We start from the raw sequence: 23,163 nt of genomic DNA, 5'->3' as shown, positions 1-23,163 counted from the left end.
CGTTAAGCATATTACAGAATGACACATGATTGGCAGAAGTTATTGTTAATAGTTCGCTTGGTGTCATTAAACTCGGCAGATGGATGGTACGACAGCTTGTCCCAGTTTTCGTATGCTTGAACAAACTTCATCTCTGTCTAATGGTACTTGATCATGCAAATGAAAACACTGCTCTGCTCTGCATTGGCTAGGTCGGGAATGCGGCACCTTTCTCATTGAAAAGTATAGGCTGCCTCTCGGCCGCGTAAGCACAAACTCGACTATTGGGTGTTGGCGCTTCTGGGGAGTCATAGGGCTGCGAATCCAACTTGCGTAACCCCAGCCACTGCTAAGATTCAACAAATAGTCAGTCGCTTGGATCAGACTGTGGAAAGCTAGCAGGCGTTGTTAGTTGTTCTCGGCCGAAATATGTCCCGTTTATTTTGTCTTGCTGACTCGACTATCCCTACCACGTATGCAGTGGCCCTGTAGATCAGCCCAGGGCGTTTTATAGGCTGAAAGGGTTAAGGTTACTCTTTTGGATGATGGGTATGGTCATGGTGATGTGATGCCGCAAGTTAAATAAGAGATACATGTCCCTTGTTTTCCTTTCCATCTACATCAATAATTCTCTATAGCAACCTCTTGAGATCTGTCAAGTTACTCTGACACTCATTCAACCAACCTCAATCACCACCTCCAAGCTCATAACTATAGAAGCTTACCATTCAACTGACTGATAACCACAACACATACACTTCAACCCATCATGGCAGGTCCACCACCACCAAACATGGGCTCTATCAACAGAGAATCATTCCATGCAGATGGCCCTCCACCTTCATATTCAGAGACAGATATCTACTCTGCCACCACTCGCTCTCCTCAGGTTCCTCCTCCTACCTTTTCCGCCGCCGGTCCCGGCTCTGGATCCGGCCACGGCCCCGCAGCTCCGGGTGACAATATCGCATTCCCAATGTCACCTACTTCAACCACTGGATCAGTCATCTACACTCCCCCAGATACGCCTCAAACAGTGACTTCAAATATCGAGAAACCACAACAACTGTTGCGTGATCGCATAGCCTGTGCCACACGCTACTTTGAGACCCGATCGTATTTACCTTCAACGCCTCGTGCGTTAGAATATAGCCTTACTGTTACCCCGGATTCTGTACCTGCCGATATCCCTTATCCTGAAAACTGGGCTGCGCACGATGTTACGGCTCAGGACTGGGCTACATTTGTCAACTTCCTCCTCCCTGATCATGATTCAGTAAAGAACGAATCGATTTTTGGTGGAGAGGCAAAGAGTGAAGATGGCTCTGATGCCAAGTCTGCCACTTACAATGCAAACACCAGACCAGAGAGACAAGCTGCTGATCCCAGTAAGCGGCACCTATTCCGTAAAGAAGCTGAGGCTACAGTGTACCATTGGAACACTGGCTTCTTCACACCCCGAGGGGTAGTCGTGTTATTTGTGCCTGGGGAACCAGTGCATATGCCCGGAGGACAAGAGGCGGCACGTAACAACCCTCTAGAGGAGATCCCGCAGGTTGGGGCCTCGTACCAGAGAGAAGCGATGCCGCAGCGCAGAGATGGACGTTTCCAAGGCGGTTGGGGAGGCCCGAGGATGAATGATGGCAGCATTCGACAAGGAGACAGATTTGTCGTTGATGGCAATGGGATTCGAATTGGAGATCTGCACATAGACAGCAGAGGTATTCGAATGGGTGAGCAGGGCGCGGGAGATGCATGGCTTTTTGGACCTGGGCGTGGGCGTGGACACATGCATGCACCTCGGGGACGAGGACTCCATAACCACCATCACGGAGCTCGCAATCACTCTTCCTCGACATCTTCATCATCCTCGTCTGATTCTTCTTCAAGCTGCGAATCCATTGGTTCACTTCCAGATCACGACGACATCAAAGACGAGCAATTGCCCTTCTACATCGCCCGTGTCGAGCAATGGATCGCCAACCCTCACGAGGTGCGCAGCAAGGCGGATGTCAAACAGCTCAAGGCAGAGTTGAAAGCAGGGAAGAGGAACACAGCCCCCCTTGACCCAAACATCGACCGAAAGGAACTCAAGAAACAGAGCAAGGCTGTCGCGCATCAATGGAAGAGTCTGAAGCGCGATCAGAAGAGGGGAAAGAAGGAACGGAAAAGGGCGGAGAAGGAAGCGAAGAGACGGATCAAGAGAGAGCTGAGGGAATCCCGCAGAGATTGTCGGAGAGAGCAAAAGGGTCGAGGAAGAGGCCGAGGTCGTGCGAACCCGCCTGGGGTTCCTGGATTTCCCTCAGTACCGTCCAATTATATACCAGGCTGGGTACAATCCCATACTGATCATGTTCCTATCCCTCCACAAGGTCGTGGGGATCCTTGGGGATGACCAGGCAGGGGATTCCATGGTTAAACAGATATTCCCGTTGTACCTACATAATTAGTTGTTGGCACATGTCCTAGTTATACAATGATAATGCAATTTCAAGCACCTCATGAACCTCTTGCAAATGCCCCTAATGTGTTTCATCCGGACTTAGACCCCTTTTATCTATCCGTCTATTCGAACAAATTGTCCCGTGACTTTTTCATTTTCCCCTTTTTACTTGTTTAGTTCTTTGACTCATCCTTTTCTACCAATGATCCGACTCCCAATCCTCTCCCCACGGCGACCTTCATCTTTCGTCCTTCGCCGTCCTCCTTGTCCTTGCCAGCTTCGGGATCACGGCCAACCTCGCCCACGGCGTCACCCTCATCCGCGGCGTCCGCTTCCTCTGCAGCGAGGGTTTCGTCGACTTGCTTCTTGATGTCACCGAGGTCTAGACGCATGCAAAAGGCATCTTCGCCGTCGGCGTAGTATTTGGACTCGGTCTTCTCGTTAGTGAAACCCAGTGTGTTCTCGTAAAGATGGCGGGCTGCTGCGTTGGAGACACGGACGTGCAGGGAGACGTATTTGGCCTGGAATGTCTCGACCATGGCGAGTTCTGCGCGTGTGTTAATAGCTGGATATTAGGTAAATAGTAGACAATTACATACGACTCTGGCGCATCAGCTTCTCAGCAATACCGAGTCTTCGGTGTGTGCGCATGACGCTCAGACTGGTGATGTGGCCGTGGGGAATGCCGTCTGACGGCTCCTCCTCCATCTTAGCAAGGACATATCCGACAATCTTGGGGTACTCGTATGGGTCCTTCTTGGGCCTTGAGACATCGACGGCGACGTAGCTCAGCTGGGGCCACGAGAGGGCATGGTAGAGGTAGTACTTGAGGAAGTAGTTCTCGGGAAGGTTCTCGAGGTTTGCATGCTGAATGAGGGGCAAGTCTGCGTTTGTGAGGAGTCGAATATCCATGGCTGCGGTATTGGGGTGGAGGAGTGGTGTGGTCTGTTGAATGAGGCTCAAGAATTGAGGTACAGTAACGTAACAGTCAAGATAGAGAGATAGTAGCTTCCTTCAGCCCACTTCTGAAGTGGAAATCGGCCCCTCAATTCACGGCGGGTCCTATTATAAAATCTGCGGGCGGTCAACTTCAACTTTACAGTGAAGGCCGCCACCCGGAGGTCGGCAGGAAAAGTCCCCCGCGCCGAGGAAACAGGAAACAACCCCACCAAGCTTGATCCTTGTTACAGTTGCGATGGGCGCTGGAGAGGCTAGACGAGGCACCAATTATGAGCTCCTCCACTGTAGCACCCGATAAATATCCTCTCTTGGAAGCGCACCTGTCAAAGCCAGCAATGGCCGCCACGGGACTTGCATGGAGGAGTTTGGTGCTTTGTCTCTATTGGCGCGACAATTGCAGTGGACTCTAGATTGTGTCAAGTTGTTGAACTAATATGCCAGAGGTTAACGGAGACGAAGGGTCCAGATCTGTAGACACATTGATAAATATAAATATACAGGAGACTCTCTTCTTTTTAGCCCTACATAGACAAGGTGTTCTTTATATTTCAGTTTCTCTCTCTTTTCGTTCTTTTGTCGTGATACCCGACTCATCTGCCTCACTTCACCAACCAACCACTCCACAACCATCATGGCTCTTCCTCTCACCGGTAAACTTGCCATTGTCACTGGTGCCTCTCGAGGTATGTAAACTATCTTCTCCAAGTTCAATTGGACCCTACTGACCTCAAAAGGTATCGGTCTGGCCATTACAAAAGCCCTCGCTGCTCGCGGCGCAAACCTCGTCCTCGCCTACACATCCGCCAACTCTGCCGCCTCAACAGCCGACATTGCTTCTGAACTAGCCTCCAAGCACTCTATCAAGGCTGTTCCTATCCAGGCCGATCTTGGTACTGTCGAGGGTCCTGCTTCTCTCATTAAGCAGGCCGCCGATGCTTTCCACCCATTGCGCATCGATATTCTCGTCAACAACGCTGGTGTTGCTCTCAACGACAAGGTTCCCGATATCAAGCCCGGTGACTTCACAACAAGCTACAACGTCAATGTCTTGGGTCCTCTACTTCTAGTCCAGGCCGCAGTGCCTTACCTTCCAACAGACCGTTCGGGCAGAATCATCAATCTCAGCAGTGTGAGCGCCAGCTTGGGTTTCGTGGGCCAGAGTGTTTACGGTGGCACAAAGGCCGCTCTTGAGGCCATGACACGCACTTGGGCTCGCGAGTTGAGCGAGAGAGCTACTGTCAACGCCATCAACCCTGGCCCCGTCCGCTCAGAGATGTACTCGCGCAACTCGGACGAGTTCAAGCGTCTCATCAAGCCCTTCATTCAGAATGCGCCTCTCATGGTTGCTCGCGAAGGCATCGACGATCCCGAGGTTGTTGAAGACGCCAAGACGGCTGGTGGTCGTGCTGGTGAAGCTGATGAGATTGCTGGTATTGTCGCTATGCTTGCTAGCCCTGAGAGTGCTTGGGCTACTGGACAAGTCATTTGTGCCAATGGAGGAATGATCTTTGGTATGCAATAGATGATTTGGTTAAAGAGTAATGAAAATAGAATTTGAGATACAAGCATTAAAAGGTAGCTTATATATATGCATCTTATAAGTGCTGCAATGGTGTAAGTGGTGACTTGCTGACTTTACGAAAGAAAGCAAATAAAATATAAAATACAATATTTGACACCAGACCTAGAGCCCTGTGAGGGAGTTCAAAGGTTTCTCTATTCCAGGTCGTCTGTACATTCCACGTCCCAGAGAAGACCTCAGGAGCATACTACTGCCAACCCTCGGAGTTATTCAACTGCTTATAAGTCAAAGTGCCCCGCCTTATTAGTGGGCGGTGACGCAAATTCTGCCAAACTCACTCAAGTCAAGTCTCAACTCACTTACAAATCAGTAGTGAGTCAGGACTCACACTCAGCTCAAAGAAACAAAATATCACCATGGAAACAAGACAAACAGACTCCTTTGATCCCTTTGAGGATGTCCTCAACCTCGAAGAACGCTTCTACTCAGAAGGCTACCAACTTGGCATAAAAGACGGCATCCAAGCGGGGCGAATCGAGGGACGATCGTTTGGCATGCAAAAGGGCTTTGAAAAGTTCCTCGAGAGTGGTCGCCTCGCCAGCAAAGCCGTCGTTTGGGCGAACCGGATACCACAAAAGGAAAAGACTTCTTCATCCGAGACTTGCACGCTGCCACCGCTGCCTAAAAACGTAAGACTTGAAAAGAACATCAACACTCTGTACGCCCTCGTGGAACCGGAGACACTTTCGACAGAGAACTCGGATGAGGCGGTTCAAGACTTTGATGATCGGGTTAAGAGAGCACAGGGAAAGGCCAAGATTGTTGAGAGGATGACGGGTGGTGGAAACGAGACAGCTGGAGTGTCAAGCCCGTGAAGCACCATACGCAAAATCGGAGGTCGGTTGGACGCATAACAGTTAGGACAGAAGCAAATTCGGTACTCATGTGAAAAAAAGAAAGTCATCTGCATTGTCAATGGAAATTCTATACCCTCACTACCTCATAATTTGTATACACAACATCTTCCTTCGCTTCTAATTTATTTGAATGATCTGCAAGGGTATCTGCGAACTGTTAGCATCTCTCCAGACATTCCCTCTCGTTCGATAAACGTACCCTTCACCATAAGATGACTCCTCAAGCTCATACTTGTGCACATCCCACTTTCCGGTGTTCAGAGTCTGGCCACTGGGCAGAGGAGGCATGCCGTTGACAAACACATCCTTGGTCGCGTTGCTCGCCTTCTCAAGAGCCTTGGCCAGACCAGTCTCGGACTCCTGCTTCACAGCAACGAGCTGCTTCTCGCCGGCCTCGCCGATGAGATCGACCTTGGGGGCCTCAGCGCTGCCGATGGTGAGGAGCTGGGCGAACTGGGACTGGTTGACGACGCTGAGCTGGGGGTAGTTACGGCGGTTGTCGCGCTTCCAGTAGGGGTTGTCGGCGATGTCGCCAGCGGGCAGCGTAACGGGGTCTTCGTACTGGAGAGGGTCGTTGGCGCCGGGGGGAGGGTTGCGGAAGTGAGGGTTCAGAGGGACACCGTTGGAGCGCTCGGGGTCGATGGCCAGGAAGCGGCGGAAGGTCTCCCAGATACCAGTCGACTGGACGGTTTGCTTCTGTAGGAGTGGTAGCTCTGTTAGCGGTTTGTGTATGTCATGATGTGCGAGTGAATTCGGAGGTAGGGGCAGTTGTCGAGGCGATTGGGAGGCATTGGACCCGAGGCGGTGTTCGTAGTTCGTACCTTGGCGATGCTGACCACGTTGCTGGCGGCTTTGGCCACTTGGGACGACATTATGGCGGCTGGTAAGCTGATGGAGGCTGTCGTTGAGGTTCGAGTGATGGAATCGTTTCCAACTTGAAATGCCGTCGTGATTATTGGCTGACTGGTGGATTTATCCGAGGCTCCACCGATGTAATGTTGGTTACCCTGCAGCAGATGCAGCTGCAGCATTGATTGATGGAATAACTCATGGAGGCCGACTTTAGGAGAATATTGGCTATTACTGTACCTTCTGTGATAGAGTCTCTTATAACATATTCCAGTATTAATTGATTGTGTTATTGTGGTGTGTTGGTCATGTTCAACTTATGTTGCAGTCGACACACCTACATCGTCCGTTACCCTCAGACACATAAGAACGAAGTATGCTTGGAGACATGTTTGAGACCGACGAATAAGTAATAAAAATGTGTGACACGAAAACGCACCTACAGATTTAACGAGCCTTGACTCGGTTCAGCATATGTATTGTAGTTTGGATATTTCCAGAGGTTCAGAAATGGTCACTCGAAAAGTCTAGTCATATAATTACTATGGTCTATAAACCTTCTTTAATGTCTGGTTGATTCCAGACATATGTACCTTACTAAATTAAATACCGATTGCTACTGACCCGTTAAAAATACCGCACAAAACACTTGCCTATATATATACCAATGCCTCACAATCACTTGCTAGCCAACTCTTCAACGAGAGCCTTCACACGGTCCATAGTACCCTGTGGGCTTCCCGCCTCAGCGACGAGGACCTTGCCCTCCTTGCTAATCACAAAGACACCACGCGTCGTTCCCTTGGGCGCCTTCTTGAGACCGATGGCGCCGATAAGGGTAGCCTTAGGGTCGCACAATAGTGGGTAAGGGAGCTTTTGCTTCTCCTTGAAGGTTGTGTTGGCCTTGGGAGAGTCGGTGCTGAGACCGTAGATAGCCAGACCGTCCTTGGTGAGAGGCTCGTATGAGTCGCGGAAGAAGCAGACCTGCTTTGTGCCTGTGGAGGAGTTAGATGGGAATTCGGATGGGACGGTAATGGAAAACTTACAACCAGGAGTAGATGCCTTGGGGTAGGTGAAGAGAACGACGCCAGACTTGCTCTCATCAACGAGCTTCTTCAAGGTGGTCTTGTCGCCATCGTTGGTCTCAATCTCGCCTCCAAAGGTATCAAGGTCCACAATGTCGCCAACCTCGACCTTGCCGCCCGACTTCTTTGCTTCTTGCGCCTTGGGCTCCTCAGTCTTGGGCTCCTCCTCAGTCTTCTCCTCTTCCTTAGCTTCCTCCTTGGTTTCCTCCTTGGGCTCCTCTACCTTTTCAGGATTGTCCTCCTTCTCTGCGACCTTTGCAGCAGCCTCCTTCGCCTTGGCAGCCTTTCCGGTCTTTCCAGTGGCCTTTCTCTTCACAGGAGGAGGGGGAGGGGCAGCAGGCGCCTTGCGCTTACGAAGTTCAACAGGCATGGTGATGTGTGAAAGGGGGGGGAAATATGCGACTTTGTGATAATGCGATGCGATGCGCTGTATGCGACGAGATAAAGCAAAACACGGAGATGAATTTGCGATAAAAACTACCGTGTGAAGACTACGAAGACGCGTCAAAAATGAAAAAAAAAAAAAGCGGAAGAGAAAGAGATGAGAAAACAAAAAGATGAAGAAGGTTGGGCGCTGGGAGGAGGAGACGAGAAGGTCCAGGGAAATGGAGAAGCCTACCTGCCTCCTAGTGACCTGGGCTGGGCTGGCCCTGTCCGTTGCTGTCGCATTTGATGCCCCCCCAAATACGGCATGTCTCATCTGGGGGACGGGGGACCAATAGAGCCTGTTCCAGGCCTTTACAAGCTTCCGGGAGCTTGGACCATCACTTTGCTCGGCAGCGGAAGGCGCACGGGCCAAGTTCATTTTCGCTTAGATGATTTGAAGTGGAAATCGCGCGAAAGCGGAGCTCGAAACCGGTAGACGTCATTCATCAATTGAAGTTATGCATCTAATGAGTATCACTACAGCACTTGCCGAGATCATCCGTTTAGTTTACTTTGTGTAAGATGAGACGATAAGTTACCACCACTTGCAACATTTAATCTGTGCTGCAAAACTTTACAACATGAATCCTCGAGTAAGAACTCACTACATCAGGTGTATCAAATCAAGTCTGTTGGACTAACAGTATTTAATAGAAATTTATGGCCCCAGGGGCTGCCTTTACCATGGCCTGTGTCTTGTTTGTGTGAGTGAAGAAAGTGGCGTGGTGTTTCAAAGCGCAGTCTTTGAAGATATTCCTTCATATTCACATGTTTCTCAAATTGATCTTCATCTAAGAAAAATTGCCATCTTATCTCATACAAGTTTTACTAAAAATCCGAGTGGCCAAGAAACTAATGTCTTCTAGATACACTCGCTCATCCATACACTCTGCCCGAGAACAAGCAGTATGTGACTCCTTTGTCTCATCGTCTACCAACTAATATCTTCATAGCGTTCATCAAGATTGCCAGCGAATGGTGAACGTACTACAAGGCGTAGTTCATCATAAACAAAGACAAAGAGCATACAACGGCGCACGGAGCGAATCGCTCACCGGCTGGATTTCATTGACTTTCAAGGGCATATCGTAATTTTTATGATTTGTTGTCTAATTTCTCAAGCAATATGAAAACAAACTCCTCTTAATGCCAGCGCTGCACCAAATTCGCCATGCCCGAAACTCGTCAGCCCCTTGCTGCAACTCAATGTCTCTGTTGTCCAAAAAAGATAAAGGGGCCTGCAGCCGTGTGCGCCTGCTGTGTACATATTGCTCTGTGTATGAAAAGCGTCAACGATAGGAACCAAGATTTGTCTAGCCTATAGTTGACGAAGGGTATCTCAGCCTTGCTCCGTCTCCTATTCCGTCCATGAACCCAGGTGTACAGTCCGTTTCCAATCCCTTGCAACTCCAGTTATTTCTCGCTTTTTACCGCAACTTATGATTCTGCTGTCGGATCTAGTAAAAGATGTCGTGCTTCAGCCCTGGTGTGGTACAGTTGCTTCATAACATATTCGTAAGTCAACATGGTGACTGTTGCTGCTGGAACAGCTCGCATCATGTTAGTACCCAGACCAGCATAAAACGCTCGCCACCCTTCTTCGGCCAGTATGACACGGAAAGTATGGACGACGCCTTGGTACCTCGGCTTCTCAGCAGGGGCTCGAGCGCCACGGGGGCCTGTACCCGTCACTCCCATACCCTGAGCGAACTCCTCGCCGGCAAGCGGACGCCGTTGGGTCTGTAAACGGGTGCGGATAACTTCATGAGGGTACGTCGCGGTACTGGCGAGGATCTTGGATAGGATCGAAGCCCCTAGGATCCCGAAAACGTGGTTTTTGCTATCTTGCTCGCTGGATTCGCCCATTCCTTGGCCGGTAAACCTAGTTTTGAGGTATTCGTATGTCGGAAATTGTACAGCAACGTGCGTCAAGCCGAGAAGAGCAGGTGTTAGCCCGGAATAGAAAGAAATGAGACCTTCCGAGGTGTACATCTTGCGAGCCGCGTCTAGTGTGGATTTGTAGTGCCAGTCGTGTAGTGTTGGTCGTGTTGTTGGCGTGCTAGTCGCTTTCGGGTAGTATGCGGCATGATGATCCTGTGTGTTGTGTCGAATGTTGCTCTGTGACATGAGCCGTGTCTTGATAACCCAGATTGGGTTGGTGACTATTGTACTGCTGGCGCCTGCTATGATTGATGACCAAAAGTTGACTATGTGACTGTTGTCTATAGGATGAAGTATTAGTACGTCTCTTTTATGCGATTTCGTGGCAACATACCATAATGTTGCGATATGTACCCCTTGCTCTTATTGTAAACTGTAAACCACACAGCCCAGGTTGGTAAGTACCCCATCACGATAGGCCCTAGCCCACGATAAAGACCTCGAATTCCTTCCTCTCTCCAGATGACCTTTCCTGAGCCAAGAAGGCCGTTGTATAACTTTGGATGGCCAACATGTCGTCCCTTGTTGAGAGCAGCGTAGCCACCCTGCGCCTGGAGCTTGGTCTTGATGACGTCGAGTGGGCATGTCACAACACCTGAGGTGAAACCACCCACTGCGCCGGCGATAGCGTTGAACTGCGAGTCGGAGGCGTTTAGCGCCCAACGGTGCATTGGCGTTACCGTCGTGGAGTACATTAGGGCGTCGGAGGATGCGTAACCGTAAGAAGATGCAGCATAGTCTGAAGACGGCGACTGGGCAGCTTCGGGAGGAACCTGGTCAGTTGACGACATCCCAGTTGTTCGCTAAAGAGATCGCCTGTTACTTTTCGCTTGGTTATTCGTTGTGCGATGCGATATCAACAATCGAGAATGAAGGTTGATATTGTCGGTGTTCGTTGTTATCGCCCAAACGTATGTGTTATCGTCGCTGTGCCTGTTGCCAAATTCTTCTTTCCCAGAGGTCCGTCGCAGACGTCGATTTGATTTATTTCGGGAACCGAGACCAAGAGAGACTATCAATAAATCTTCCTGCACGCCGTTGATCGCCCGCAGCCTGTGAGATTATAACTGTCAGAATTCCTCAGTGTCCGGACCGATCCTGCCCCCAAAAACAAGACGGTTCCCGTCCGTCTTGAAAAAAGGCCTGACGTCTTTCTGCCGCTGTTGGAGCTTCGCAGCCGGTACAAAGGTACTGCGGGGGAACGAACGCTCGCTCCCACGCGCCGTGACCGACCGCTTCCCACTTCAGCGAATGGCGCCGGCCATTGACTTTGGGAGTCGAAAAAGCGAGAGCCTTGGAACCGGAGAAACCGGTGGAAGTTAAAGGCAGACGCGGGAGGCGATGGCCGAAAAAGTAGGGATCGTGAGGCTGAAATAGACGCAGAGTGAAGAGTAATGCAAAGTTATAAGAAAGAGGAAGTAAGAAAGAAGAATCAAGTTTCCCGTTGGATGGCGAAATAGAGCGGAGGATGGAAATCAGCGGAGGAAAGCAGGACGGGGCGGGCTAAGGGAGCCATAAAAATCCAGACACTATTAATTGGACATGACATTAAACCTCTCATAAACCTATCAAGAGATTCTTATTAGATATTTAATCATGTACAATATTAGAAAGAGGAGAGAAGGACTATAAGTCTGTTTCACAACATATTATTTATTATCTCTTTACTCTACCTTCTCTACAGTTCAACATACTTACTCTACTGCATATTCTTTCTTGTATCCCAGGACAAGCGAGCTCTACCTGGCCATGCGATGCACAATCGGCACTTGCAGGGTTCTGCTCACCATTTTATTTTTCACATAACTTATTCACTGAAGGCCTTGGCTGGCCTTACTCATATCACAGTATTACTCTGGAACAAAGAAGGGCGTTTCCCCTGCTTATCTTACCGAATTCCTTTCTCAACGTCTTTGCACCGGTGCAAGCCGGTCTTATTAGCGGAGACGATAGACGAACCGGTCTTCAAAATAACGCAGCATAGACTAACAGACACTAAGAAAAAGCATACGTTTGGACCTGCGCGGGTGCGATACACAATTTCGACTGCATGTGGTATCAGAGCACGAGCGTTGGGCACTGCAACTCGCCTGCCCAGTGGCCTGTAAGCTCCGATATCGATCTTGAACCCTTGTTTGACGTGGGATGGAATGACGACACGTTCCCGAGGCCTGCATATAATCAAGGAGGAATTTCGTCCGAGGTAAGTGAGGTTGTATAACAGGCAGGCTGTACATATTGTGCATATGATGAGATAGAATGACACCTCGGTAAACCATAGCATCTTCTCTGGATATCTTGCCTTCTTACTTGCTGCTTCATATATTCATCTAATTTTTGGCCGTTCTATCCCGAACCGGTTTCCCACGGGACATAAAAATGACCCCCACCTCATCGACGGTCATGCTCCACTGTCTCACAGATGCCATGTGCGAAATAGTGCTGCGCCACAGCTAAATCCAGTAGCCACATTTCTTCTCCAAATTTTTGTGGCGGTGCAATCATACCTTAGTCGTCGATTTTGGTCCCCTTCTGCCCGAGTAGACGCAGCCAGCGAACGACAAAGGAATGGTCATCAAGACCACGTGACGTCCCGAGCTCTCCCAGGAAGTTTTGCAATTGCTCGCCTCAGCCCATCCGCAATTCGCGCCATTTCCGACCGACGACGAAGACGACACTTCAACCCAACCCCCGGACGTCAATTGCTTCCTCTCGATTCAAAATGAAGTACTCGCTCGCCCCCTTCATCCTCCGCCGGCCGTGGCTTGCCCGCTTTTTCAAGCCCGCCGCTACCTGGTACGTCAACACTGCCGGGTACCGCCAGATGGGCCTCAAGTATGCGAATTCCCCCTCCCTGCTACGCCGCCAATTGGATCTCGAAACGATGGAAACGGCGAAATATTGGGATGGTTTTGGCTGACTGCGGGTCTTAAAGATACGACGATCTCCTCGAGGAGGAGAACGAGACCGCCCAGGCTGCCCTCAAGCGCCTCTCTAACCGCGAGTCCTACGAGCGCATCTACCGTATCCGACGTGCTGTCCAGTGCAGTTACCAGCACAAGCTCCTCCCCAAGGACCAGTGGACTACATCCGCCGCGGTATGAAACAATCCTGCGATCGATTATTCTCTCTACCGGTTCCTCCTCGGCAATTGGAGAGAGAGTTCACGATCCCGATATATCACGAATGAATAACGTCAACTAACTCGCCACCCCCTCTACAGGACAAGCCCTACCTCCAGCCTCTTATGGAGGAGGTCGCCGCCGAGAAGGCTGAGAAGAACGAGCTCGACTCCATCGCTGTCGTCCGAAAGCACTAAATTATTTTTGGCCCTCGGGTTGGGAGGACAGTAGGAAGAAGTTGAAGAGCAGGACGGTGGTTGAAAGAGGGAATTGCCCGCCTCCTAGAGAAATGGCGGCCACACCTCAACGGACTAGACAATTCCCGTGTATCCTATGTAGACGTCTAACTTGACTCATTTGCACATATCATGACCATTGGATCGGTTTTGAGTGTATGTGAATTCTTATATGAAAAGCTATATCATGCATGCATGCACAATTTTTGTAATGTACAATATACCATCTGCGAACGACTTCGCCAGAAGCCCATCCCCAATCAGCTCTTGTGTCGTTCTCGCAGGAAATCTACCCGAGCAGGCGGGCTACTAAAAAATAGGGACTTGAAGCAGGACAGACGAAATCATTAGTCCACTCTTAAGCCATTCATACACTAAGAGTGTTCTAATATTTATGTCAGCCACTAAATCAGTACCGGTTTTTATGAAAACCACCTGCCAAGGAAGTTTGCAATGCATCTTCATCAAGACATCCTTCATAACTCTTCTTACATGAGTTCCACACTGGCTGATCAGCCTCTCTAGGGCGTCATCTCCCCAGCGCCCCCTTTCCTTTTTTCCGATTCATGGGAAAGAATCCAACCCTCGACGCCATACGCCGCAGATACCGGATCCCGATTTTCCCTAATTCGTCACCTCCCAGCATGCGACTCCGTCTTAAAATAGTGCTTTTTCCCCATCCAAATATGGCCGTTAAGCTCGTGTTCAATCGTGTCGCCTTCTCCATGACCTGTATTTGGGCATGGGGGCTATCAGTGACAGTAAGTAATACATAGTTTCGAGACAAGTTGCTCGAGAACCCTTTATACTCGTTGGTAGAAGAGCAGGTAGGCAACCTTGTTGTCCTTGATGTTATCCTTGATCGGCTTGGCGGCCTTGGGAGTGCCGTTGGTACCGTTGGCAACGCTGCTCCATTTCTTTGCTCCTCCAGCAGGGCTAGTGACCTTGCTCCATCCGTCATCATCTCCAGCGTCTTCGTCCAGAACAGCACCGAACCGGTTGCCCAATGAAGAGCCATCCTTACGAGTATTCTTTACTTCCTCCTCTTCGCCGCCCTCAGCGACATCTTCACTTCGAACTCGGCGGATGGAAGTATCATCAATACGAATCCACTCGCGCCCTTCCTGTCGTCGCACATCGACAGTGTAATGTCCACCACTAGCGTTCTTACCATGATGGTACACCACGCTAATCAACTTGTACTTGGGCATTCCCTCTTCACCTAAAGTCTGGCGTTTCTGCCGAGACAAGGCTTCGCGGGGAATCTCAAGCTCCAACGGATAACCGATCTTCTTCCAAATCTTGACAGTTCCGTTACCCTCTGCGTCGAACTGGAAGCGCTTGAGGTGTAGGATGAGGACGGGAGGAAGCGACTCAATGAAAACCTGCTTGGTAGCCGTGACCTCCTTGCCACGAGGAGAGTTGAAATCTCCCTGAAGACGCTCAGGTCGAGTAAGACCTCGGAGCGCATCAACAACATTGCGCACATCAGAGGATCCGATGTCTAGCTGAAGGGGCTGATAAGGCTCAGTAGTGATGGAGTCCTTCAAACCAGGGACACGGAACTCAGATCGCAACAAACCACCAAAAATTCTGGAAATAGGGCTGGATGAGTTAGATCCGGAGGACCGAGAAACAGCAGACTTTTGCTTTCTGCCGACTTCCAGCCAGTCGTCAGCACCGCCAGCATCAGAACCAGCACTGAGTTGGTGCTCCGCTTCGTCGGGAGTAAAGTTCTTGAGGACTGTAGTGCACTCGTCATCAAGAGACTGCAGTAGGAAGCCAAGGAATTCCTCGGCATCTTGCTGGTGGCCCCGCTATATCTCATTAGTAAGATTATTTGTTAGGGAGGAAAATCACATACCCTCATGCTAGCGAATCGTGGAAGCTGCCTTATGGCTTCGTAGACGAATTCGGGAGTGAAAGGCTCTCCGTAACGCTCAAGCTCCTCGTTCTTCAGCGCCAAGCGTAGAGGTTCAACACCAGCAGCAGACTTGATGGTCTTGAACTCATGCATAAACATGATCCTGCCCTACATTAGCGTCTCAAACCATGCCATTTATATTTGTAACTCACATTGCATCAATAAGAGGAGTATCGCTCTTGAAGCTGTGAACAGCACGCTTGCTGATCTGGTTGAGGAAATCATAAAATGGCAAACAAAACATCAAAACTTGCAAAACCTGTAGTTTGTTAGGCCCCTTCAAGACCCGGATAATAAAAATAGATCGCGACGTACAGAGTTCATGTAACACATGTTCCCGGTGTTGATCAGACCGCGGGGCTCGAGGAATGAAACTTGATCCGCGAGACCAACATGGAACGTGTGAATAGCCTCCGCAACGGAGTTGGCGTTAACTTTCGAGAAGCTGGGAGCAGCTCCATTAGGGGTTCCAGCAGGGCTTTCGGTGGCACGGCCATTAGCAACAGTGTCAACGGGAGCGGCGCCATTAGACTCCTCAGTCTTTCCAGCAGCTGCAGAAGCGGGCTTCGAGAAAAGCTTCGCCCAACTAGAAGGTGGAGCTTTGACAGCAGGAGCTGGCCCAGCAGCGGTTGATTCAGACTCCGCGGGCTTCTCGGAATCTTCAGCGGTGACCTCCTGCTCAGGGGCACTTTCGGTAGCTGCGTCGCCGTTTACCGGCTTTTCAGCACGTGCAGGCTTAGCATCCTTAGTGTTTGCCTTAGGAAGCGATGGAAGAGCAGGGGCGGGAGTAGCGGAGGAGCGTGTGGCAGGACGGTTCGTCGAAGTTGAGGTAGCGCTGGTGGCGGTGTTGGCGCGTGATCGTTGCTGAACAGAAGCAGGAGTCTCGGAAGACTGGCGAGGAGTTGCCGCAGCCTCCGATGGAGCCGTTGATGTCGCGGGTGTAAGGGCCGAGACAGAAGGTTCGGTAGAGCTGGCTTCGGGAACGCTGGCCTGCTCTGCAGCAGCGTTATGTTGGTCAATAGCCGGCAGGGAAACATTTGCACTGTCCGCATTGAGACGCTTCCTCCATCGCCCCGGCCTTTTAGTTCGAACAGGGAACTTTTCATCCGGGTGAGAGTACCATGGCAGCTGAGCGAAGTTAGTTTAGTTTAATACATTGAAACTGCCAAGACTTACAGGTGCACGGAATGGTTCCTGTGGAACAGGAATATGAACATGAACATGAACAGGGGCAGGAACAGCAGCAGCAGCAGGGACAGGAACGGGTGAAGGTTGTCGTGGGGGCTCAGCGGGGGCAACAGGAGGAGCGGGGGGTGCTGGCTCAGTCTCCTGCGTGACCGGGGGGGTTGAAGTAGGAATTATCTGCGACGAGTGGGTTGAAGTAGGAGTCTGGGGTGGAAGTGAGGCTGGAGCAGGAGGCTGAGTCGGCAGAGCAGGAGATTGTTGCTGAGCTGGGCGGGTTGGGAAGCTCGGGGGTACGCTCACACCAGACATGGGGACAAACTGGTGAACGGGCGGCGATCGTCCGTAGTGCTGCTGGTAGCCCATATAAGCACCGGGTGAAGGCATTCCGGCGTTGTGGTACTGTGCGTTTTGGTACTGGCCATTCTGGAACTGTGCAGCTTGGTATTGTCCACCTTGATACTGCGCGTTGTGGTACTGAGCGTTCTGGTAGTGACCTGTCTGATACTGCGGCGGGTATCCATAATACTGCTGCTGTCCATAGTTCATGTAGTTGTTGTTATACATGTGATTTACGGCTTGATGGTGATGATGTTGCTGCTGGTACTGGGACTGGGGAACAAAGGGAGGAGGCTGCCTCCGACGAGGCCCTCCAGGACCGACCATGTCGGCACCTAGGACGCCAGATCCTCCCTGTATATTCTGCCCAGCCGGCAGATGGCGGTTACTCATCGTGCCGGCTTGGGGATCGAGTGAGGACGGGAGTCGCCCAGTTGGTGCGACACCCTAGCTGACAGCGTGTGAGCCTGCTCTTGCGGACAGAGCAAGATTCGAAGTCGTCGGGCTTCAGTTTGTCGGTGGTCTTCAGAAAGCGAGGGGCGAGAAACGTTGCGACGCGACACCGGAAGCGAGGCGGCCTAAATTGACCGCAAAAAAGTACGAAGGTAAGATAGATACGTCTGTTGAGATGGAGGAGAACAAAGGCGCCTGATGTTGGGTTAACAAAGCCGCACGGCACAAGCACAAAGACGAAGTGAAAATGCTGTAAATAAAATCCTGGGGCAAAAAAAGACAAGGCCGGAAGCGAAGAGTAGACGCACTGAGGAGGAAAGTAGAAAGCGGATTTGACCGAGTTGCGTCAGGCAAAACGGGGGTGACGCTTGAAGTTGCGTTGCGATAGTTTGGCAGGTGAGGTAAGGTAGGCGTAGCGTAAAATGGTGCAGCACAGGCACAAACAAGCCCGGGGCGGTATTGGAGAAATAAAATATTATCCAACCTGAGGCCGGGGCAGCGTCTGGCGTCTGGCGTGTCTGGCTCTGGCTCTGGCGCTGAGCTGAGCTGATGGGATGACCTATGAGCGCACTGCTACCGAGACTGAGACGAAGGTCGAGCCGCAAAGTAGGAGCGAGCAGGCACTGCACGAGCCAACCAACAATTAAGTCCAAAGATTCAACCAAACCCAAATGTTGCTGTCTGAGGCAGAAACTTTGATTCCATAGTCCGGGCACACTGAAGTATGTGCTCCACTCCTGCCAGGTCAAGCCCCGGCATCGGTCATCTTGATCCCTGCCTTGGATCGATGTTGTAAGTGACATCCATGTAAGAACGTGAATGCGTTCGATCTATTAGTGGTAGAATCCTTATCCCAGTAACCAAGGTTTTAAACGAGTTGATAATAGGATTACAGGAAAGACATTAATGAACTCAAGTCACACTGGCCTCCTTCATAGACTCATCACAAAGCAAAGACTACTGGATATAAACTCAAACGCTGGTTCATTATATTAAACTTGGGATATCACATCTTCCAATCTCGCTAAACTCCCATTCAAAACATCAAAACTCTTCCAAAGTTACTCATCGCGAAATAACCATCTGCCACCTGGACGCATTGCCTCCCGATGCCTATCCCGAACAGTCTGCTTCTCTCTCTGAACAGCCTCTGACCTCTCCCGCTCTAGCTCTTGGGTATCTGGAAAATCTGCGTTCCAAAATCCTGGCGGGCTTCGCATTCTTGCGTAGTGGTAGCGGTGGCTATTGTACTTGTTGGAAAGCTCGCGCATCTTGGCTTCAACCCACAACTCTTCGCGTTCCTTCTTATCCATGGTTCCTAGTTTGTATGCAAAATCGCCCAAGTACTCTTCTAACAACTTCTGCTCTTCTTGCCGTTCGGCAGCTGTGAGGGGAGATTTAGGACGGTGAGACTTGGCGAGTTCCCGATACTCCTTTCCGCAGCAGTGCATGTCGATGCAGCCTTGCATGCGAGATCTCTCGTCTCGATCGCGAACAACATCAGTAAATGCAAAGTCATGCCCAAAGTTGGCCTGAGGGTTGATCTTGAAATCATCCGGACGTAGCTGAGAAAGTGGTTTATGCCGCAGCCCTGATTGCGCCCCTTGCTTAGAGGCCAGCGGAGATCTTACGTTTTGCGGTGTAACCTTGGATGTAGCAGCTATGGTTGGTGTTCGGTTGGGTGTTAGCATCTGTTGAACGGCAGGTCTGTCTTTAGCTCGGCCTGCCGCCTCAAATGGAAGCACTCGCCGCCCTGGGATCGCAAGATCTTCTGCTATGGTGTTTGGCCTCGCAACCGACCGGGGAGTCAGTCGACCAGTAGGCGCACCATCTTGAGCAGCAGAACCATTCAATAACGCATCCAGCTTCCCCTTAGGAGCTGCATCCGTGTCGTTTTTCTTCCTGTAGGCTTCCCCGTCTTCGGCCAAGGTTGAGATACCACGTTCTAGCCCCTTTCTGAGGGGTGTGATGGGGTTCTCTTTACCCGGCCGAACCACTCTGCGATTCACGCTCATCGGCGTGAGTGCATAAGTTCGCTCGATTGGACGAGCTATTTGTGGAGGATCCGGCCTGACGAAGAGGGTTCGAGGTGTTGTCGTTGCTGTTGCAAATGGTTCGCTTTTGATCTTCTCTTGCTTTTGCGACTCTTCCAGTTCCCGGCGCTTTCGTGGTGTCAATAGTCGTTGTGCTACATCCCCCAAGTCTATACTTTCGTTTGGAACAATAGTAGCGGGTCCCAAGGGCTCTAGTGGACTCGATGAGCGCTCGTCTGCCTCTACCTTTATCCTTTGCAGAGGCATCTCTCTACAATCCTCATTGTCGCGCTTTCTTTTCCGCACCTCTCTTTCGGATATGATGATTGGATCGGATGACGGCTCTTGCTTGATTTTGACATAATTCTTGACATAATTCTGGGGCGGCAACTCTGGCAGTTCGTTGTTATCGTGTCTTGACTCCGCATCACTTTGTGTCGCGTCCGAGCTGGGGTGAGCAGCCTTCGTATCTGGAAGTGGCTGGTTGTTCTCATGAAGAGAGGCAGCAGCCAAGGGAGGGAGGTCCAAGTCGGCTTGGTCTACACCAGCTTCAGAAGTGAAGCTCGTGTGGGGACTGGATGCAGCTTCTTCTGCTGTTCTTCCGGCAGGAAGTGTTGTTGCTCGGGTGTTTCTGTTTTGGCGTTCTGTAATATTGATACCGCGTTCTTTCTCCGCCGTTTTGATCTTCTCCTCCAACACCGTGGCGTGCTCGACCCATCGATCTCTTTCTTCCTTCCTTTTCCGTAGGGCGTCCTTTGCCTGTTTGAAGTTTGCCGACAGTGCCTTAAACTTTTGGCTAACTTTAGCACACTCAAGCTTCCAGTCTGGCTCGTCTGAATTTTCCGAGGGATTGCTAGTAGACGAGGTTTGAGTCTGCTTGTTATTTCCAGCAGGCTTGGAAGATGCTTGCTGCCGCAATTGTTCCTTTAATCTGGCATTTTCATTCGCTAATTCAGATATACGAGACGCGTTGTAATCTCGCCGTTGTAGAGCCTTGTTGAGCTCTTGTTTGGTTGCTTCAAGATCTGCGTTGTGTTAGGCAGATTTCCATCATGCCGAGCCAGTGTGACGTACCTGAAGCAATCTGCTGATCAATCAACTCGCAGGCGCTGTTAATGGCATCAAAAAGGGCCGGACGGCCTGAGGCAAACCAACTTGTCATTCTTTCCAATAGAAACTGTTCAACATATCTTTGATTGACCTTTTTTCTGACTTGGACGACGTGTGACGGTTAAGTACTGTCGTGATGAAGTGTCAACGCGTCTCCACATTTTGCCTAACGCGGCGGTTTCTACTTTGGACGTGACAGCGCGGCCCCACGTGATTGCCTGGAGAACTCATGATGAGATCAAATAGTTATTATGATGAGTTATAATATTTATTTCAAGATTAGCAACAAGCCTTGATGGAGTCAGAATGAACCGAAATATGTTTAATTAATTGGATGTTCTATTTTGTAAAACTCTTTGTAGTCGCTGGATATTCACTAAGTCTGATAAGACTGATCAAGGAGACAAACTTGCCGTATAAATAGTCAATAAATGCGCCAAATCTTATAATACATAATTATTTTATACACCCTAGACTAGTACACCATTGTAAGATACACGCTCGTGATATTACAACTGATATTGTTTCTTATTCCTGATCCTTTGCAAGTGCCCAGCACTTGCGCATTCCGGTTCCCATCGACTCTGCGTCAACGGCTTCACTTGTTGCCCACCTCAAACGATCCTTAGTTAACGACTTAGTATCATCCAAGCTGCCATCTTCGAGCGTAAAGAGATGAACGTGCATCGTGAGCTTTATATGAGAAAAAAGCCAGGGTACACTGCCCAAGTCGGCCACATGCTTGGGTTTCGCTGATTTGCCTCCATGTTCACCAGCGAGCTTAGAGACATGTGCCAGCGCTTTTGAACGCCTCTTTGCTGGCGTGCTTCCCTCCTTGGCGTCTTGGAGGATATGGCTCGGAAACTCCCAAAGACCAGCTAAAAGCCCCTTTTCTGGGCGCTTCTGGATCAAGTATTGGCCATCAGCTCGACGGATCACGCACACCAAGGTTTCTTCTTCCCTCACGGCTTTCTTGATCACCTTGAGTGGGAATTTGCGTGCGTGATCGACAATTGTCTCCATATCGCGAGGGCTTATGGCTGCATTCGCCTTGGCCGCAGCTGGTTTGTCTTCAGTCGGCCCCTTGAATGCGAACGCCGAGAGTGTCATCTGCTTGCCTTGACCTCCCTTGGCTGTGGTCTTTTTCGAGGCCTTGGTGTCCTCCACTTTGACTTCCGTCTCGTCCAAGGTTTCTTCTTCGAGAGACTCGCAGAGGTCACACATGTCTTCGATATCTCCAATCTTCGTGTCTTGGTTTTTGCTTGAGACTAGCGTTTTCCCTTCGGCATAAACGCGACAAGTTGAAGTGATGGGGCATTCGGAACAGTTCGGCTTAGGAATACAGATAGTGCTTCCGAGTTCCATAAGTGCTTGTCCCCATCTCCCTGGCCGATCACTTGTCTCGACTTCTTCGCCCTCCTGCTTGTCGGTTCCATCTCGCGCGATAGCTTGCACGAGGGCGTCGGCAGCAGCCCATAATGTATCAATGACGGTTTTGTTCGACTTGACATTGCCAAACAGCCCAAGCTGTCGGCTCAGTACTCGTAAAACGTTTCCATCCACCATGGGTGCTGCCCTTCCAAAGACAATGGATGAGATAGCACCAGCAGTGTATCTCCCGACACCAGGAACCTTGTCCTCGAGGTCTTTGGTATTAGAAGGTAGTAGCCCCTTCATTACCGAGTCGTTCACCACTAGCTTTGCTGCCTCGTGAATCCGTGTCGCTCTACTGTAGTAGCCCAATCCACGCCAAGCACTCAGAACATCGTCAGCACTTGCGGCAGCAAGATCATGAATTGTAGGCCACTTGTCCATCCACTTGTTCCAGTAGTCGATGACTACTGCAACTCGTGTTTGCTGCAGCATAATTTCGCTAATCCAGACCTCATATGCTCGTCGCTCTAAAAGATCCCGAAGTTCATCTTGACCATGATCATCCGGACTTATCCAGGCCTTGCGCCACGGCATTGAACGTTTGGTACTGACACCGTCAAACCATGTGAGAAGCGCCTGACGAGAAGATGGCTCTTTCAGCATTAATGGTCGGTGATATGTGATCTGGTGTTGCCTGGATGGAGGAGTGCATGGCGTTGGACTTGTCTCCCCTTTTGAAGAAAATAGAGATTCATGAATCTTTGAAGTTTCAGCTTTACTCCTTGAAGGCTGCGTTTTCCTCTTTTTCGGTGCAGGCTGCTTGGTGTCGTTTTCAGTAGTCGCGTCTCCTTCCGATTCAGACGCGTCAAAATCTTCATCCGGACGAGGAGAAGGGCGTTTTAATGCTCGCTTTTCATCAGGAACAGCCAGCTCATCATCAGGCCCCAGCTGAGAAGTGATCTTTCGTGAGGCACTGGCTGCACTCAAACGCGTTGTTCGTATTGGTGCTTTTATAAGGAATTTGTCCATGATATCTGGTAGTGAAGAAGACCGAATTGAAAGACACAATCTGAAGGTCAGCAGTGTTTCGAATAATTATGTTGCCCAAACAACCAGATTTAGTCGTCTTTTGGATTAAATAGGAGAAGGTCACTATGAGGAAGTTTTGGTGTTGAGGCAGGTTCAGGTGCCAGAGATCAGTAGTGCTGTTTGTTCGCTAACGTCCAGCGCTCTTCATGCCTAAGAAAATTGGCTGCAGCTTAAAAAGC

At 50.3% G+C, this 23,163-nt stretch overlaps 12 protein-coding genes across 12 annotated transcripts; 4 read left to right on the top strand and 8 right to left on the bottom strand.

The window, feature by feature from the left end:
* Nucleotides 1-748: 748 nt before the first annotated feature.
* Nucleotides 749-2,374, top strand: FGSG_10300 (uncharacterized protein; the record flags this gene model as incomplete). Its single annotated transcript, XM_011320958.1, has 1 exon — nt 749-2,374. One exon carries the CDS (start codon nt 749-751, stop codon nt 2,372-2,374), a length of 1,626 nt encoding a protein of 541 aa, XP_011319260.1.
* Nucleotides 2,375-2,492: 118 nt separating this feature from the next.
* On the bottom strand, nt 2,493-3,426 carry FGSG_10299 (uncharacterized protein). The gene is made up of 2 exons (XM_011320957.1): nt 3,022-3,426; nt 2,493-2,969 (listed from the first exon to the last, which is right to left on the bottom strand). The coding sequence occupies exons 1-2, from the start codon at nt 3,332-3,334 to the stop codon at nt 2,596-2,598; spliced, it is 687 nt and encodes a 228-aa protein (XP_011319259.1). The 5' UTR covers nt 3,335-3,426; the 3' UTR covers nt 2,493-2,595.
* Nucleotides 3,427-4,013: 587 nt separating this feature from the next.
* FGSG_13737 (uncharacterized protein) lies at nt 4,014-4,904 on the top strand (the record flags this gene model as incomplete). The annotated part of the gene is made up of 2 exons (XM_011320956.1): nt 4,014-4,065; nt 4,117-4,904. 2 exons carry the CDS (start codon nt 4,014-4,016, stop codon nt 4,902-4,904), a joined length of 840 nt encoding a protein of 279 aa, XP_011319258.1.
* Nucleotides 4,905-5,320: 416 nt separating this feature from the next.
* FGSG_13736 (uncharacterized protein) lies at nt 5,321-5,779 on the top strand (the record flags this gene model as incomplete). The annotated part of the gene is made up of 1 exon (XM_011320955.1): nt 5,321-5,779. The coding sequence occupies one exon, from the start codon at nt 5,321-5,323 to the stop codon at nt 5,777-5,779; it is 459 nt and encodes a 152-aa protein (XP_011319257.1).
* A 73-nt stretch (nt 5,780-5,852) lies between these two features.
* Nucleotides 5,853-6,710, bottom strand: FGSG_10297 (NADH-ubiquinone oxidoreductase 21.3 kDa subunit). The gene is made up of 3 exons (XM_011320954.1): nt 6,643-6,710; nt 6,021-6,517; nt 5,853-5,968 (listed from the first exon to the last, which is right to left on the bottom strand). Exons 1-3 carry the CDS (start codon nt 6,691-6,693, stop codon nt 5,944-5,946), a joined length of 573 nt encoding a protein of 190 aa, XP_011319256.1. The 5' UTR covers nt 6,694-6,710; the 3' UTR covers nt 5,853-5,943.
* A 487-nt stretch (nt 6,711-7,197) lies between these two features.
* FGSG_10296 (uncharacterized protein) lies at nt 7,198-8,227 on the bottom strand. Its single transcript, XM_011320953.1, has 2 exons — nt 7,717-8,227; nt 7,198-7,665 (listed from the first exon to the last, which is right to left on the bottom strand). Exons 1-2 carry the CDS (start codon nt 8,123-8,125, stop codon nt 7,349-7,351), a joined length of 726 nt encoding a protein of 241 aa, XP_011319255.1. The 5' UTR covers nt 8,126-8,227; the 3' UTR covers nt 7,198-7,348.
* Nucleotides 8,228-9,618: 1,391 nt separating this feature from the next.
* Nucleotides 9,619-10,913, bottom strand: FGSG_10295 (uncharacterized protein; the record flags this gene model as incomplete). The annotated part of the gene is made up of 2 exons (XM_011320952.1): nt 9,619-10,403; nt 10,457-10,913. 2 exons carry the CDS (start codon nt 10,911-10,913, stop codon nt 9,619-9,621), a joined length of 1,242 nt encoding a protein of 413 aa, XP_011319254.1.
* A 1,016-nt stretch (nt 10,914-11,929) lies between these two features.
* FGSG_10294 (uncharacterized protein) lies at nt 11,930-12,406 on the bottom strand (the record flags this gene model as incomplete). The annotated part of the gene is made up of 3 exons (XM_011320951.1): nt 11,930-11,954; nt 12,015-12,085; nt 12,134-12,406. 3 exons carry the CDS (start codon nt 12,404-12,406, stop codon nt 11,930-11,932), a joined length of 369 nt encoding a protein of 122 aa, XP_011319253.1.
* Nucleotides 12,407-12,763: 357 nt separating this feature from the next.
* Nucleotides 12,764-15,120, top strand: FGSG_10293 (uncharacterized protein). The gene is made up of 3 exons (XM_011320950.1): nt 12,764-12,957; nt 13,058-13,220; nt 13,346-15,120. Exons 1-3 carry the CDS (start codon nt 12,845-12,847, stop codon nt 13,439-13,441), a joined length of 372 nt encoding a protein of 123 aa, XP_011319252.1. The 5' UTR covers nt 12,764-12,844; the 3' UTR covers nt 13,442-15,120.
* FGSG_10292 (uncharacterized protein) lies at nt 14,284-17,318 on the bottom strand (the record flags this gene model as incomplete). The annotated part of the gene is made up of 5 exons (XM_011320949.1): nt 14,284-15,285; nt 15,345-15,507; nt 15,557-15,612; nt 15,720-16,502; nt 16,581-17,318. The coding sequence occupies 5 exons, from the start codon at nt 17,316-17,318 to the stop codon at nt 14,284-14,286; spliced, it is 2,742 nt and encodes a 913-aa protein (XP_011319251.1).
* A 1,121-nt stretch (nt 17,319-18,439) lies between these two features.
* FGSG_10291 (uncharacterized protein) lies at nt 18,440-20,573 on the bottom strand (the record flags this gene model as incomplete). The annotated part of the gene is made up of 2 exons (XM_011320948.1): nt 18,440-20,436; nt 20,486-20,573. The coding sequence occupies 2 exons, from the start codon at nt 20,571-20,573 to the stop codon at nt 18,440-18,442; spliced, it is 2,085 nt and encodes a 694-aa protein (XP_011319250.1).
* Nucleotides 20,574-21,049: 476 nt separating this feature from the next.
* On the bottom strand, nt 21,050-22,924 carry FGSG_10290 (uncharacterized protein; the record flags this gene model as incomplete). The annotated part of the gene is made up of 1 exon (XM_011320947.1): nt 21,050-22,924. One exon carries the CDS (start codon nt 22,922-22,924, stop codon nt 21,050-21,052), a length of 1,875 nt encoding a protein of 624 aa, XP_011319249.1.
* Between the last annotated feature and the right edge of the window lie 239 nt (nt 22,925-23,163).

The sequence above is a fragment of the Fusarium graminearum genome, chromosome 1 (assembly GCF_000240135.3).
Source record: "Fusarium graminearum PH-1 chromosome 1, whole genome shotgun sequence".
Lineage (NCBI taxonomy): Eukaryota > Fungi > Ascomycota > Sordariomycetes > Hypocreales > Nectriaceae > Fusarium > Fusarium graminearum.
The sequence above is the reverse complement of the archived record's forward strand: the minus strand, read 5'-3'. Positions and strand labels throughout refer to the sequence as shown.